We start from the raw sequence: 14,601 nt of genomic DNA, 5'->3' as shown, positions 1-14,601 counted from the left end.
TTGAAAACTAAAAAAAACCAATTATGTCATGTAAATGTAAGCGAGCGTTTTTCTTGAAGAAACAGCGTCGCTATGGCAATAGCACGTCTGTTGGCTTTCCCGGCTCACTTTTATAAACGCGTGTTGGGTGTTGCAGTTTTGACGTGATTGCACTTTTAGCTGCATTTTCATCACCAACTGGTAAAACATTACATGTGTACTACGTGACAGGTTAACACTCCGTTGTCACAGATCAATAAACGTTGTGGTTGTTGATGACAAAGCTATTGTTTTCAATGTCACTAATTTTGCTAGTGGTTTGTCCTTTACTGCATTTAAATTACTTGAATGCAAAACAATATTTTCCGGTTTGACGAATAAAGTTTAGTTAAACCATTGGCAATAAACACAGCTGTGTATAAATTGCTATGGGTCGCTTTTCCCAAACATTCTTGTTGCATGAAATCATAAAAAATGCGTAATATTGCATGCTTTTTTACCATGTGTATTGTGCAAAGTTCGGTACTACAAGCAAACTAATCCGCGACGACTTTATTTGCTGTTTCATAAATCAGAGCTCGATAATTGCTTCCCAGCTCGGGTATTGCTTTACAGATATTGAAGTGAGTGACCTTCAGTTTCTCGCTCATATTGCTCCAGGCATAAAGAAAATCGAAGGTTGCGTTAAAAATTAGGCGAGCTCAAATAAGTTGTTAGTACTACACTGCAGCTCAGTAAAGTTTGGTTAACTGAAATCGAGATTGCATCAGAATGAGAAAACACTAACTACATTGCACTCTGCTGTGGTAATTGCTGTTAGTAAACATCTTCGTAGGACTGCGATAAACTCACTTTTTCCTCAAGCAGCTGAAAACAGTCATTAATCAGAGTTTACAACTCGGTTAAGTGAATTTTGTTATTAAAAGCACAATACAATTTATTCTTTACTAATCTGCCTTTATATTTAACGGTTTACAGATTAGAAAATATCCTTACCTTGAAAATCCGCTTCTCACTGCAAACACCTCTATTCAAATTAAATACAACTTTATACAAGGAAAACACTGATGAAAAGCTAAATTCCTGTTATCCATTGGGGCAGTTGAGAGAAGATTCTGCGTGATCGCAAAGTCCCACTTCAATGAAAGAAGAGAGACGTTAAAGCTGATGTGACGTTTTTTAATGCTGACACCACTATACACACTTCACAAGGAGGTTTAAGAACTCTGATTCAAAAATATAAAGAAAAAATTGATAAATTTGAGCGTTATAACTTTGCACGCAGATACTTGAGCCAAAACTAGCTGGCTGTTTCAAGGGGAAAGAAACTGAAAACAGAAACAGGAAAATTACTTTGACAGTAAACCAGATTTTCAGTGGATGTAGAATCAATGCAAAAGTTTTTTTCTTCACATTGCATTGCGTTAATCCTGATGATGTTTAAATTCTCTTCAATGGTTGATTTTTTTTTCCTTGTTGCTTCGCAATGAACACGCAAACCTGAATAGAATTTACTGTTTTACAAGGTATGACGTATGTAGTTTGTAAAGATAAACGTTTAGTGGCATTAAGCTTCTCTTAAATGCAAATATTACAAAGATAAATACCATCGATTCGCTGTGAGAGTGATATTCTTTTAGCTGAAGAATTCAGGGCTTGAAAGAAGACTTCTAAAGATTTCACATCTTTTTAACGGAAAAACTCAGATGCAATGCGGAAAAAAACATTTGCCCTCGGGAATTTATTTGTTGTGTGTGGGAGTTTTATTATTTTTCTTGCAATGATTATTCAGTTTTAAACAAAGGTAGGTAATCACGAAACTTTAGAAGCAGCATGATCAGGCCACATATTTGCAAATATAATTAAAAAGAAAATAATCTTTCCGGCCCTACATTTTTCAAACCATTTGCCGCAAAAACTACGGTTTTTCCAAACTTGAATTGTTATATTTACACCTGTAAACCAAGTGATCAAAGGCCTGGCTAAGTCACTTGAATCTATTTGGATCTTCGTTTGGCCAGGACTTGCGTGCACTGCTGTTGACTTGGGCTGACAACCGTTCACTTTGGTAGTAATCCAATCTTTCCCCATTTTTTTCCACCGTTTGGCTACCCAGCTCATGACAACACACGTTGATCGCACGTCAGTAGTCGTTGACTTCAAGATTTTTTTTGCAACGCAGTTGCGAGCATTCGCAAATATAGTTAAGTCTGAAGCGCAAGTTTAACTTGTTGCGACTGCTTGCGGCTACATCCAGATCTTGGGGGGGTACTATGAACAAAATCTGTGAATTTCCCTACCCTATTTATGACGTGAAACAGTAGCTTCTTCTAAAAAAACATACTCAGTTAAAGACTAGAGTACAAAAACCATACCCTATTTATGACCAAAACGGCTGAAAAACCATACCCTTTGGGGCCGCGCATACCTATATAGCCCATATAAGGGAGTACCGCCCCCTCCACCACCCCGGGATTCAGATATATCGTTTTGATTACTGGTGATACTGAGTCGTTGATTTTCAGCGATTTCTCCGTCATCAGCGAAGGTTTCAGCCCATTTCTGAGGATTTAAATGACTGACACATTTAAATGACCTTTGCTTGCAAAAATTAATTCTAGAGTAAATTATGAAACTGGATGATACAAAGTTGTATCGTAGTTACAGATCAGATACATCCCAACTATTCAAACTAACTATCAAAGTAGGACTTCGAGTTATGATCTCGAGGCAAGACTGTTTTATTTTCTATGTATGTGAAAACAGAGTGAAACTGTGACGTTGTGTTTTGCTATGATATTCATGCAATGTTTAAATTATCATATATTTTAAATTAATAAACACAGTATTCCCCTAACCATCAAATGAAATCTAATACGAGCAAGCAAACCGGAACAAGAATGAAAGTTAACCAATGCAAACAAGCTGGAACGAAAGCTATTTAACCGGCTCCCTGCTAGAGATTCTGACTCTGGAGAGATCCTGACTAATTATCTAACTGAAATTCAACTGGCTGAAATCCTGACTTAGGAGTATTGTGCTTGATAATGCCATCCAGTGCTTGTTTGAAATAACCAATTGGACTTTTCGTAAAGGGATGCAACGTTTATTTGAGATAAACTACGTGTCATGGAAGGATTTCGAGTCAGGGTCATCATTTACATTGGATCTCGACTGAGTCAACTGTCATCACTGGATGAGTGAGTCTGTACATGGTAGTAAGTCGTGTATCATTGTCACGCCAATCAGATTGGGGTGACTGTACGGCCGTGTGACCCGGCATTGCCGCTTGTGAGAGTAAATCGCGTGTGAGAAGACTTCATAGTATACCGATTTTAGAACTGTATGCGTTGTTCCTCTATAAGCAAGAGCAGGTGTTCATGAATTGGGCTTACGTCGACATGTTTCGGCAGCTTTTTGTACCCCGTGGGGGATTCGAATATAAAAAGGACGGGGGTGCTCGTCGGAAACTTTGAAAAGAACCCCTAGGAGGTTGACAGTACGACGAGCACGGAGTCCCCTCCGGGCTTTTTACCCTCGCGGAGTTTCTGCAAAGCACACTTACTGTGTGGATACCACTACACTGCATGCGAATTAATGAATCTTTGTTCCTGATATAAGAACCAGTTTTTCATTTTACAATAACATGTATTTGTAGTTTATCTAAACGGTCACTTCTAAAGATGTATGTTAACGCACACGAAACGTCAAGCTAATCGAATTTTTTGCGACATGCGTTGTTTTGTCATGTTTGTCACCACAGTTCCGCAGTGTACCTTTTACTCCTAGTAAACTACCTTAATTACTTTTACCACGGACTTTTCCTATGGGTCGCTTTTTTCCGATAGCCTGTTTTAAGTTAGCTTCGGAGCAACACGATGAACGTCGAATATTGAAAAACAGAACGATTATTCCTAAAATAGTAAGGAATGTGCGAGATCTGGGCACGAGACTATCGAAAGACCCTGGGAATGAGCCGCCATCTTAGATTTCAAAGCGTTGATATTCCGCGCGAAAGACAAAATTACTCATTTCAGAAATTTCCCTATATTCCACAATGTCTGGCTCTCAGTTACCAATGATATTTCAGACTGCGGATCTGGTCTTCGAAGACCGTGTATCAGCGTATAAAAATGATATTTTAGGCTTATGCAAGCCACATGAAGTGTCGGAGAGGATAGCGAAATACATTGCTCAAAACGTTGAAGCGAGTGGTTGGCAAGCGGTGTGGAGAAGTACTCCAAAATCTAGTGGACAGCAGCAGCCTTTTGACGTGGTAGTAGAGGTAAATAAGTTGATATTTTCATTGTTGAATCGCTTAAAAGAAAGTTAGTGAATTACTGTTGATTCTTGGGTGCGAAGTCCATAACTGAATTTGGTAAACCATTAGTTGACCTAGTTCAACATCCCGGCTCAACAAACCAACCAAGCGAGTACAATCAAGTTTTATCAGCTTAATTCTTTAGCTGAGCTTAGCACGACATTTGTTTTCACAAACCATGTAGAGATTCATCTAGCATTGCATCCGAAATTGTTGCCCAGACGAAGTAAAATTATTTTGTACAAATTTGCGGTTTCAAAGTATAGGTATACCCACTCCATAAGGTCGTTGGAAATTCTGAGTGGTTGGAGGAATCTGAAAAACTGAAAAAATTAAAAGGGAAGTGTAAAGTAAACTGGTATATAATTTTTCCCGGAGGAGCGTTAGGAGTGGGGGGTGGGGTTCAAGCCATAAACCTTCTGTTGGTCCAGGTATGGATATTTTCTGGAAGAACACAGAAAAAAGTCTGTGCAGAACTGATATGTACCACAAGTGTAATTTGATTGGCAGGTATCAAATGTGAATGCCAGCAGGTTGACAGCTGAAATCAGCATTTGTGAACCAGTTGTTACAGATTGTCTCAGCTTGTTAGATGCTGAAAGAGTCAATGCACACCTGTTTAGTCATGGCAGCCATGTTCCTCTGGTTGAGCTTTACCCAGTGTATGATGAATCTGGACAACAAGATGAAACTGCGTTAGCAATTGAACATGTTAGGTTTGTGTCTTCTGACCTATTTTCAGCAAACTCAGTTTCTTAAATATTAGGATAAAGCTGCTTAACTTCATTCTAATATCATAATTACTTATTATGGCTGTAGTGATCCACTATTGGTCTACCAACCAAAAATTATTTTAGCAGAGTTTTCAGTTCACTATGAAAACCAAAACTCGGCTAATCACTCCAAAGGACAGACAGTCTATTGAACTGATCAAAACTTGATGCAATTACATGCAGGCATTGTATAGGAAAGATAAACTGCAAGAATTAAGCTCATGTCTACCTGCACATGTAGGCAAGATGAACCAAATCACGAACAGTGATTGGCTATTCAACTGGGTAAGGTAGGGCTATCTTTCCTTCTCAAAATTACCTGCTCTTTGCGGCAAGTAATGGTACTCCTGACACCCAAGAATAAATCCATTGTTACCAAGCTTGTTCAGTCAAGATGGCTGGATGTTGTTTTTCTTTTTTCCATTGTTTATGGACCTTGACGTGTCTCAGTCCTTTTTGGGCCCAATTCCAGCCATCTTGAACAAACTCTTAGTTGATACCCAATTTTTTCTTTTTACATTAATCTATCCTCCTTACAGAGGTTCCAAAATTCTATCTAATAGAGTAATAACTGGAATATTTTGAGTTTACATTGAAAGGAAACACCATGTCTTGAAATGTAAAGTGTGCTGTCTCATGGTTCAACATTTCAGTTTCAGACCATCTTTGATGAGTTGCCCTGACACTATAGTATTTTATTGTAATGCTTAACATTCTCCAGGTTTTTTTACGAGAACATTTGGAGAGAGTGGGATGAGGATGATGATGGGGAATATTGCTATGCCGCTCGACATTTAGACACAAGGATTCAACTCTACTATGACATACAAAATGGAAGCCTTCCTAAAGACCTTGTTAACAACTATAAAGGTATTATGAGTGGAAAACTAAGACAGTTGTGAAGTCATGCAATAACTAAACTCAAATGCATCTAATTTTTGAAATATTGCAATGGATAAGTCTCCACTGACAGTTCTGCTTGGGCCGCTCTTATCAAGTAGGCTCAATCAGTTGGGATTGTCCTATGAGAATTTCAATCCTAGGTGTCTCCTGTGTGTACTTCGTCTACTGCTTTTGATCCATACTACCCACACGTATGGCTGAAACTATTCCTGGACAACAGCTGTTTTATGGTTAATAGATATTTTGCATGTATCTGACAGACTGTACATGTAACCCTTGTTGTATTACATGCCCAGGGAGTGAACTCCCATAGAAAAAGGACAGGGCTGCTTGTCATATTTTTCAGGGATTAAAAAAGCAGTTTTGGTGCCTCTTACAGCGTTCAGCCCCAAAACGTCCACAGTAGGAGCTTTTGTGGTACTTTTAAGAGTTCTGTACCAAAAACGATATAACAGGAAATGATGTGCTCTTTTAGAATTGGTATCTCTTGGGGGAGAAAAGCTTTCAAGCCACGCCCACAAAACAGGATCTTGGTACCACTTAGGGGTTCTTTTCAAAATTTCCAACGAGCACCCCATCTTTTTATATGCAAGTTCCCCCCTGAGTTACACATAACAAGCTGAATAAATCGCAAATGTTTATCAGGTGTGTATTCTCAATGTGTTTTTGAGCCAGTCTTTAACGAGTTATAATAAATTCATTGTCCTGGGTGCTTTCTCCTCACAGATACCTATGAACAGTACAAACAGAAGCTGGCAGAACTCAAACAGCTCCAAGAAAAAATGGGAGGTAGTGATCTTGGTGAAGAGCTGGACGAAATGGATGTACTCAGGTGTGCGCAGATGTCTGAGATGTGTGAATCATTGGTACACTCACTGCAGATCATTGAGAATCCTCAAATGAGGTATCTTCTGGCTACTGTGTCGCCGAAAATGACCAGACAGGGACCACGTGGTAACAGACCTGAAGGCGATGAACCTGTCACTTATATTGTTGCTCCAAAGCTACGAGCTGGCATGCTCAAGACTTTTCAAGGTAATTTGTTTTGTGTAATTTATTTAGAGCTACCTTCTAACAGTAAGGTATTATTGCTAATTGATCAAGGGACCTTACAAACTGAAAACACAACTTTTTTAGAAAAAGTTTTTTTTCCTATGAATTTGCAAATTTTGACCAGCTATTAACCCAGGTAATTTAATTATAAAAAAAGCATGGAAACTACCAAAACATCAACAGTTTGTGAAATCTTCCAGCTGCAGATTATGTATGCCCTGCATTAATTTGTCTGTCATACTGTAGAACCTTTTAATGGTATATATGTTGTAGGTCATTTTGTTCCTTAGGTGAGAATGATTTCAAACCAGTTCATTTATATATTTTTTCACTTTTGGGAGGTTTTCTTCAAAAGAACATGCATACCGCCCACTCCCCTCAGTTCCTAACCTTACCCTACCCTGCGAGGATCCCATATCAATCCCCCCTAACAAAAAACCCAGCCCTCCTCCTCTGATCTTTTTTATATTTTGTATTAAACCTAGATTTGAACACCTAATCTCTGACTTTGTAGTCCACCCTGATCTTCACCCCTTCTCCTTTGACACAAATTAACCTGGGTTGAAAACATTTTGACCTAAAGGACAAATTGACCTATGACATGTATTACAGATCAGACACACCAATATACACTTATTTTATGGATTAGCATGTACAGCAGCATGATACAGTCCTTGTAAGTAACAATATTTACAGGTGACTGGCTGTATAATTATTATACAGCCAGTCACCTGTAAATAGGAAATTTTGGTCAAAATTCAAAAATGTTTCCATGACTATCTCACTTAGACTGATTGATCAGCTAATATTCAATAACTTTGACTTAATTCATTGTCAGCAGAATTTTACAAGGCTTCAAAAGAAAAGCTAACAAAGCCTGCTGGTAAATCAATGAATATTTGTTACCTCATAAATTTAAAAAAATAATTATATACTTTTTTTTTTATAGACAACACAGTGGTTGAACATTTGCCTTGCTTGGGAAAAGCACTGCGTACCTATTATAATGGAGATACTATTGTTGTTTACCCTGGAAGGTATAACCTTGATGGTCGTGTCTACCAACTTGCAGATTCTGTTCATATTACTGGAATGGGAAACTTTTCTGAAATTGTTGGTAAGGAGTTGTTAAAAGGAGCTATGCCATAAAAAAATCAATATACTGCAATATTAATTGGCTGCGTTTGTCGTGTTTAGCAAAGACGGCTTTGAAAGTCAACATTAATTAAGGTGGTTCAATGGGATTTTTTACAATAACTACAGAAATTCTGGCGCACTCATTGGCTAATTTTTATTGTCAATAAGCGGACAGACGCATGAATTTATCATTTATGCTTTGCGTCAGCAAGCGAGGGCAGACAATTTGATAATTTGTTATCATAAAAAACAAATTGATGTCAGTTTTTAATGTGTCTGTCCTGTTATTGACAATGAATTTTGTCATAACATTGTCAAAGTAGTCTGCGGATCTGCTTGGCTATCGCTTGGTGGATCCACAGCTACTTTGACAATGTTATGACAAAATTCGTGATCAATCAGGACAGACGCATGAAAAGCTGATGGCAATTTGTTAATTTGAGCGACTAGAGCACCACTACGTCCAAAAGACTTGACTATGGTATTTTGGTCTTAAATGAATCTTATCACAACTAATTACCTTTACGTTCAGTGGAACATCAGAGAAATTGATCCATTTGATGGTAAAAATGATTGCTTGAATATCAGCTGGTTTGGGGTGTAATTTTGCTTTGGTTGTGCTCTACTCACTCAAAGTTGAACAAACTTGTTACTCAAAAATCCAATCGAGCAACCTTAAAGACAAAACATAAGAATTATAAGGAAACATGTATTAATAATGGTTTTAAGTCACGCCATTTGTTAGTGATTTAATTAGTTCTAACCGACACACGTACAATCTTTAATACCTATAAACAATCTCCTTTAAACTCTAACAACTTATTTAACAGTATTTTGTAGTGATAATGATGAATTCACAATGGAATTCTGTGCAAGTAATATCAGCATCAAGAACATTACCTTTGAGCAAGAAGGAAATGATAGTGAGGGAATTGTAGTTGTCAAGAATGGCCGAGTCACTTTTGATGACTGTGATATGAGATGTGAGACTAATGGTGTGTCTGTGGAAAGCAATGGAGAGCTTGTTATGAGACAGTGCAAGGTGCATGGTGCTAAGGTAAGCTGGATAAGGTCAAATATATATAGTCATTTACAACGTTATCAAGCTGCATGGAAGATGGGTGCCTTAGAGGTCTGGGGGCCTCCACTGTGATCAGCTGGCCCCTAGACTGAAACTCCCCACAACCCGAGCACAAATGGCTTCAATTCATGTTGCTAAATGGTTATAACAATTTAATTAGAAAAAGTAGATGCAAAGAAGTTTGTGCATATAATTAAGCATCATTTTGCAGGTTCATCAAAAACTTGTAGCTAGCAAAAATCATTATATACTCCATGATCTCAGTGGGCTACCCTCTTGGCTGTTCATATGACTTTACACAAAGATGGCAAAGTCAGCTGTCTACTTGAGAAAACTGTGACAAGCCTGCCTGTAGCCCAGGACAGATTTGTTGCTGAGATCTTGTGACGATTTCTGTTGAAAATATTGTTCAATTTTGTGCTGTACAGCTGAATCAATGCATTTAGTTTCCCTCTGTCTAAAACAGCCCTCAGTAAGGATTTGTGATTGTGTTGTTTGGTTAGTCGGCAGGAATCACTGTTTCCTCTGGTGCAACACTTCATTTAGAGAACACCAAACTGTTTGACAATGGTGAATTTGGCAAAAATTCTGATCTGTCTGAAGGATTGGCCACTGGAGCCATTCTGCTGGAGGTTTGTTTCAGTTTCTTTTTTCCTTTCTTTTTATATTATTTTTGGCTGATGTTGGTTGTTTCCCCTTTTGCTAAAATGCCCTGATTATTAGTCATTGGGGGTAAATAATTTGGATCATGTTTACTGTAGGTAGTGTCAGTTGACACTATCTTGACCAGTATATCAACCAACACTTGGTCAATATGTTGGCCAAGTATCGGCCTTGTATTGACCAAATGCTGACTGATACATGGCTGATATATAAACAATAATGGTAACAAAAACATTTAAGGGGTTCCATAGCAAGCAGTGACAGCAAATATTCCTGCTACTCATCTGCAAAACTCGCTATGAAGTGGTTTTGTCAGCTTTCCCTAACAATTTGCAAAATTCCTGGGTACAGAGGTACTGTGGCTGTTAAGTGGCTCACCCAGGAACAGAGTACAAAAACCCTGGCCATGGCTTGAACTCAGACCAAACAATCTAGAGTCCAAGGCGATAATAGGGAAGAACTAAAAAAATCCAGTCTATCTTTCAGCTGTGTGTTGGCTATGAGTTTGCCACCATGGCTGTAAGTTACTTGAGAGAGGGGGAAGGGCAAATTTTTCACAGGCTGTACTTAAAAGAGCTCAGTCACGATATTTTGAGTTATTTTGGCCACATACAAAATTACCTTTAAATGGTAGGAAACCTGAAAATAACAGCTTAAGAAGATAGAAACACCAAAGACATAATGATAAACCATAAAGGAACAAGGATGGCTAAGGATGGAGAAGATTAACATGGATTACAAACGATGAATTTGAAAAATCAAGGCTAAACTTTTCACTATGCGCAAACCGTGACTGAGCTCCTTTAAGGCTAACCACAGTTACTCAGTATACTTTGCTCTGATGAGGGGGTGACACTCAAAATGTCAACTTTACAAAGTCGCTACAGCAGTTCATTTAGCTGTTGATCAATTCCATTTGATCAATCTCAAGGTGTACCACTGTTTCTGCCATACCTGGAACTCACAGTAGTCAATCCATGCAACAGGCAGCTGCAAAAATTAATGATGCTCAGAAATTCTTAACTCAGCAATGTATTTGCATTTGCAGGCAAAGTCAGATTGTAAGAAGACAAAAGCTATTCTGTCAGATAATTACATTACAAACAATCATTGCTATGGTATCTGTGTCAAGAAAGATAATGACATATTCACTGCCAGTGATGACCCTGAGTATGGCGTTGAGTTAGAAATGACAAACAATGTGTTTGAGGAAAACATGTATGGTGACATTGGTCATTTTCTTGTGGATACAGATTAGCCTCAGCTGAAAATAATGTTTAGTTCTCCAGTGCACTTGCACAGCCTTGCCTTAACTTTCAATGAAAACTACAATATGATGTCTAGAGTGAGTGCTAGACAGGATATGAGAATTCAAAAGCTGCACAAAATAAAGTGTAAAAAAAGAAGTAACCTTGTACAGTCAGGAAAGCCTTTCTGAAATGTTACTATTAACAGTTATGATAATATATGTATTACTCATCTGCAGATGTTATGTAAAGGAGAATGAATAGTAGATGAATTAGATTATGTCAAATTAGGACAGACTGCCAAGTCAAAGAATTAAACAGTTCTTTAACTGAAGCTTCATATTGACTTGCTATAAGTCGACTTCTTTACAGTCGACAACAAAAATTAGAAAGGGGACTTTGTGAAAGTCCATCTTAAATAAAGCAGAGTATTTGCCGACAGATAGCGGACTTTGATAAATCAAAAATTTCAACAAAGTAGCTACAGTAACACATGTACAACAGTGCATTATTGGATAATTTCCAAAAGATAAATAAAAATTATTGTCAAGTTAATAATTAATTGCAGTGGAAGACTTTTAGAATTTTAGTAGTGTTCTCAAAATAATTAATGTTGATAATGTGTTATTCAGTTCCAGTAATGGCCATCCCGCACCCCCTGGGCATTAGTTAGGCATTTGCTAAGGCTTTATTCCCTAGGGGTGGAGCATTTCAAATTTCGTCACTGCCCTAGTGTCTTGTCCCATGGGTAGATAAATGCCAGACACTTGGCCAGTGACAAAATTTCAAATGCCCCACACCCCGTGAATAAAACCTCCGTAAATGCCTAACTAATACCCAGGGGAAAAACTACAAGAAGATTGCGTTTGAATTGTCCCATATACCCTTTGTATAAATGGCACCTCAATACAAATTATACAACACAATACAAACATTATCGACACTCCCTAAAGAGGGCTTTTCAGCAACAAAGATACAAATTTTAAAGTCAACATAAGTTAAAATGAAGGCGTTTATAAATATTACGATAATGCAATGATGGATAAATAAGAACACTTTATACTTCCTTAACCTCATACTTATGTCTCCAGAATGTGAGGCTTAGGGTGTATAAGTATTGTTATTCATATTTGGGTGCTGTTTATGCAGATCATTTTTTGAAATTAATTCTAACATGGATTTTAACTGCCATTATAACCAGAAATGATCAGTCTAACAACAACCCTTTTTTGTTTTGTGAATAAAGGATCACACATCCTAGATTCTTTGATAACAAATATGTTGAGGAACTATGAATTTCAAACTATAGAAAAAATGAAAGGATATTTATACCAAATACTGTCAAGCAGTGTTGTCTGAGAATTTTTGGACAAATTATTTGGCATCATCAAAAGGTGCCATCTGACGTTGGCCAAAAGATCATCAGAAGCAGACACATGTAAACAAACTGGCATACGAAATGATGTTAAACAACCTCTTTTCACTAAGGATTTTAAAGCCGTTTTGTCTTCTAGTTGAGCCCTGGGATGGGATATTTGCCTTGTAGGGTTTATTTCAAGCAACGTTCTTGTTCCCCACCCTGGGAATTTGTCTTATTTTATTCCAGAAAAAATTTAATGCCCTGAAGTTGGTCCAGGGGAGGGGTAGTGGTGGTGGAGACTGCAGAATTGACTCATGCATAGTGCTGGATTGTCTAATATAGATCAGTGAATATAATCAGAACATTTTAGGGTTCAATATAATGGACAATTTAATAACATTTCCATCTTGTTATAAACAATAGTTACAACCGATAAATATTTTATGGTTACTTTCCCTTTTTTTATATCATGCTCTGAGTGAGTCACCTCTTGTGTCATTTATATACAATGTAATACTACAGCTCTTCAGCAGGCTTTGTTTCCGCAAATGAACTGACAATGTCTTGAGTTCCTGTCTTTCTGTTTTTAATTGTGAACACAATTTTTTGCCATTTTCTGAGTCCAGTTTTCTTCAATCCTGCCTGTTATGCAAGAAATACAGGTGCACAAAACTGCTGGAAATCAAAGCTTGCATTGCCCATAATGTACAATTCCAGAAAATATCTATACTTCCCCCCCAATAGAAGGGAATGGAATTTTCTGGGGGGGGGAAGGGAAGAGGGGTTGTAAGACCAAAAAATTTAAAGACGTGTGGAGCTTAATTTGAATTTCCGGAGGAGTAGGGGTCTCTGAAAAATCCCTTCCGTGGGGTAGGTATGGATATGTTCTGGAACTACACAATCGACTTTTCCTGCATTCCAAAAATACAGAAAATGTATGAAAATGTCCACCCCAACCTTGCTCTGGTCCCATTGTTCATACACACTGAGGTGGAATACAGGAAGGGTCTACTGACTTGAACACTTGAGTGCTTAATTAAACATGGCCGGGTGGGCAAAAAATTGTGTTTGTAGATGTAAGCACATGTAGACATAGCCTTTGTGTTCCCATACAATGAATTATCCATCTTCCAGGAAAAACAGTTCTGTTCATATGCAGTCATTTCTTGTTGTATTGTTACACAGTACAGACCACTTGGAAACATTCTACAACTGTCTTCAGCCCATTATAATTCTTGACAAGGTTCTCTCAGGTAGTCTTTTTAAGAGTGGCATGCAATGCCATTTTGTGATCACTCACTCAAGGAGCAATGTTAAAAAATCCTCTGGTTCAATAAAAGACACAAGCTGCGACACAAGCTTAAATAGATCTATTGCCATTTCACTTCAACCACCAAACAACAAGCCTGAAGAAATCAGAGACACCCGCTGTGTTTATGATCGACTTGACTTCTTCAAGTGATGATAGTTCGGTAAAATCTTGGTCAGAAAATCCAGCTGCAGTGTCTGCGGTACAGGTCTCTCTCCTTGAACTCTTCTGCTACAGCACTGTCCATAAATCACAGTATTCTCTGGCAATGTCTCTTGTGAAGTGACTTCACATTTCGCTCCTATAACACACCCATGAGATACACTAGTATAACGTCCAATCTTGCTTTTTGCTTCAAGGATGTTATTATCTCCGACCTTCACCGCCTCGCACTGACTGCCAACCTCAAACACGTTGTGGTTTCCTATTTTCATGATTATCTTTTCGCCAGCCTGACCATCGTCATCCAGGTAAGAGGAGTTGAGTATTGTGGCTTGTTCTTCGATCAGATTGTTGTCACCGATGATTATCGGCCCAGCTTCGGCTATTATGCGAGCTTTGGGGTGGATAACTGTCCGTGAACCGATTGTTACCTCGCCCTTTATTTCGGCCTCTTGGCAAACGACTGATCCAGAGCCAATTTTTAATTTCCGAGGAGTTTGGGAGGAAGAATGCTTCGACATATTGCTAGAGAGCTTCTAGCAGATGTCTCTTCGTCCCAGAATGCACAGCTCTTGGGGGTATAACCGCTGATCAGTGCCAAGTTTTACTCGGT

The 14,601-nt window shown here is 38.2% G+C and overlaps 3 protein-coding genes across 4 annotated transcripts in view; 1 reads left to right on the top strand and 2 right to left on the bottom strand.

The window, feature by feature from the left end:
- LOC145501322 (uncharacterized) overlaps window positions 1-1,315 on the bottom strand; it is a 7,043-nt gene extending 5,728 nt beyond the window's left edge. Inside the window, exon 1 of the mRNA XM_081480812.1 lies at window positions 976-1,315. The gene's annotated coding sequence lies outside the window, so the exon portion shown is untranslated. The remainder of the gene's footprint in view (window positions 1-975) is intronic.
- A 942-nt stretch (window positions 1,316-2,257) lies between these two features.
- LOC145501313 (SHC SH2 domain-binding protein 1 homolog B-like) lies at window positions 2,258-11,598 on the top strand. 2 transcript variants are annotated; one of them, XM_081480799.1, is made up of 8 exons: window positions 2,258-4,264; window positions 4,811-5,016; window positions 5,795-5,943; window positions 6,703-7,011; window positions 7,979-8,146; window positions 8,997-9,223; window positions 9,794-9,879; window positions 10,959-11,598. In XM_081480799.1, exons 1-8 carry the CDS (start codon window positions 4,037-4,039, stop codon window positions 11,095-11,097), a joined length of 1,512 nt encoding a protein of 503 aa, XP_081336925.1. In that variant the 5' UTR covers window positions 2,258-4,036; the 3' UTR covers window positions 11,098-11,598. The 2 variants fall into 2 exon arrangements, with proteins under 2 accessions (XP_081336925.1, XP_081336924.1); XM_081480798.1 differs by having other exon boundaries at window positions 9,751-9,879.
- Window positions 11,599-12,858: 1,260 nt separating this feature from the next.
- Window positions 12,859-14,509, bottom strand: LOC145501325 (dynactin subunit 6-like). The gene has a single exon (XM_081480815.1). The coding sequence runs from the start codon at window positions 14,507-14,509 to the stop codon at window positions 13,952-13,954; it is 558 nt and encodes a 185-aa protein (XP_081336941.1). The 3' UTR covers window positions 12,859-13,951.
- Between the last annotated feature and the right edge of the window lie 92 nt (window positions 14,510-14,601).

This window comes from Orbicella franksi, chromosome 10 (assembly GCF_964199315.1).
Source record: "Orbicella franksi chromosome 10, jaOrbFran1.1, whole genome shotgun sequence".
NCBI classification, from domain to species: domain Eukaryota; kingdom Metazoa; phylum Cnidaria; class Anthozoa; order Scleractinia; family Merulinidae; genus Orbicella; species Orbicella franksi.
This window is presented reverse-complemented; position numbering and strand designations above follow the sequence as displayed.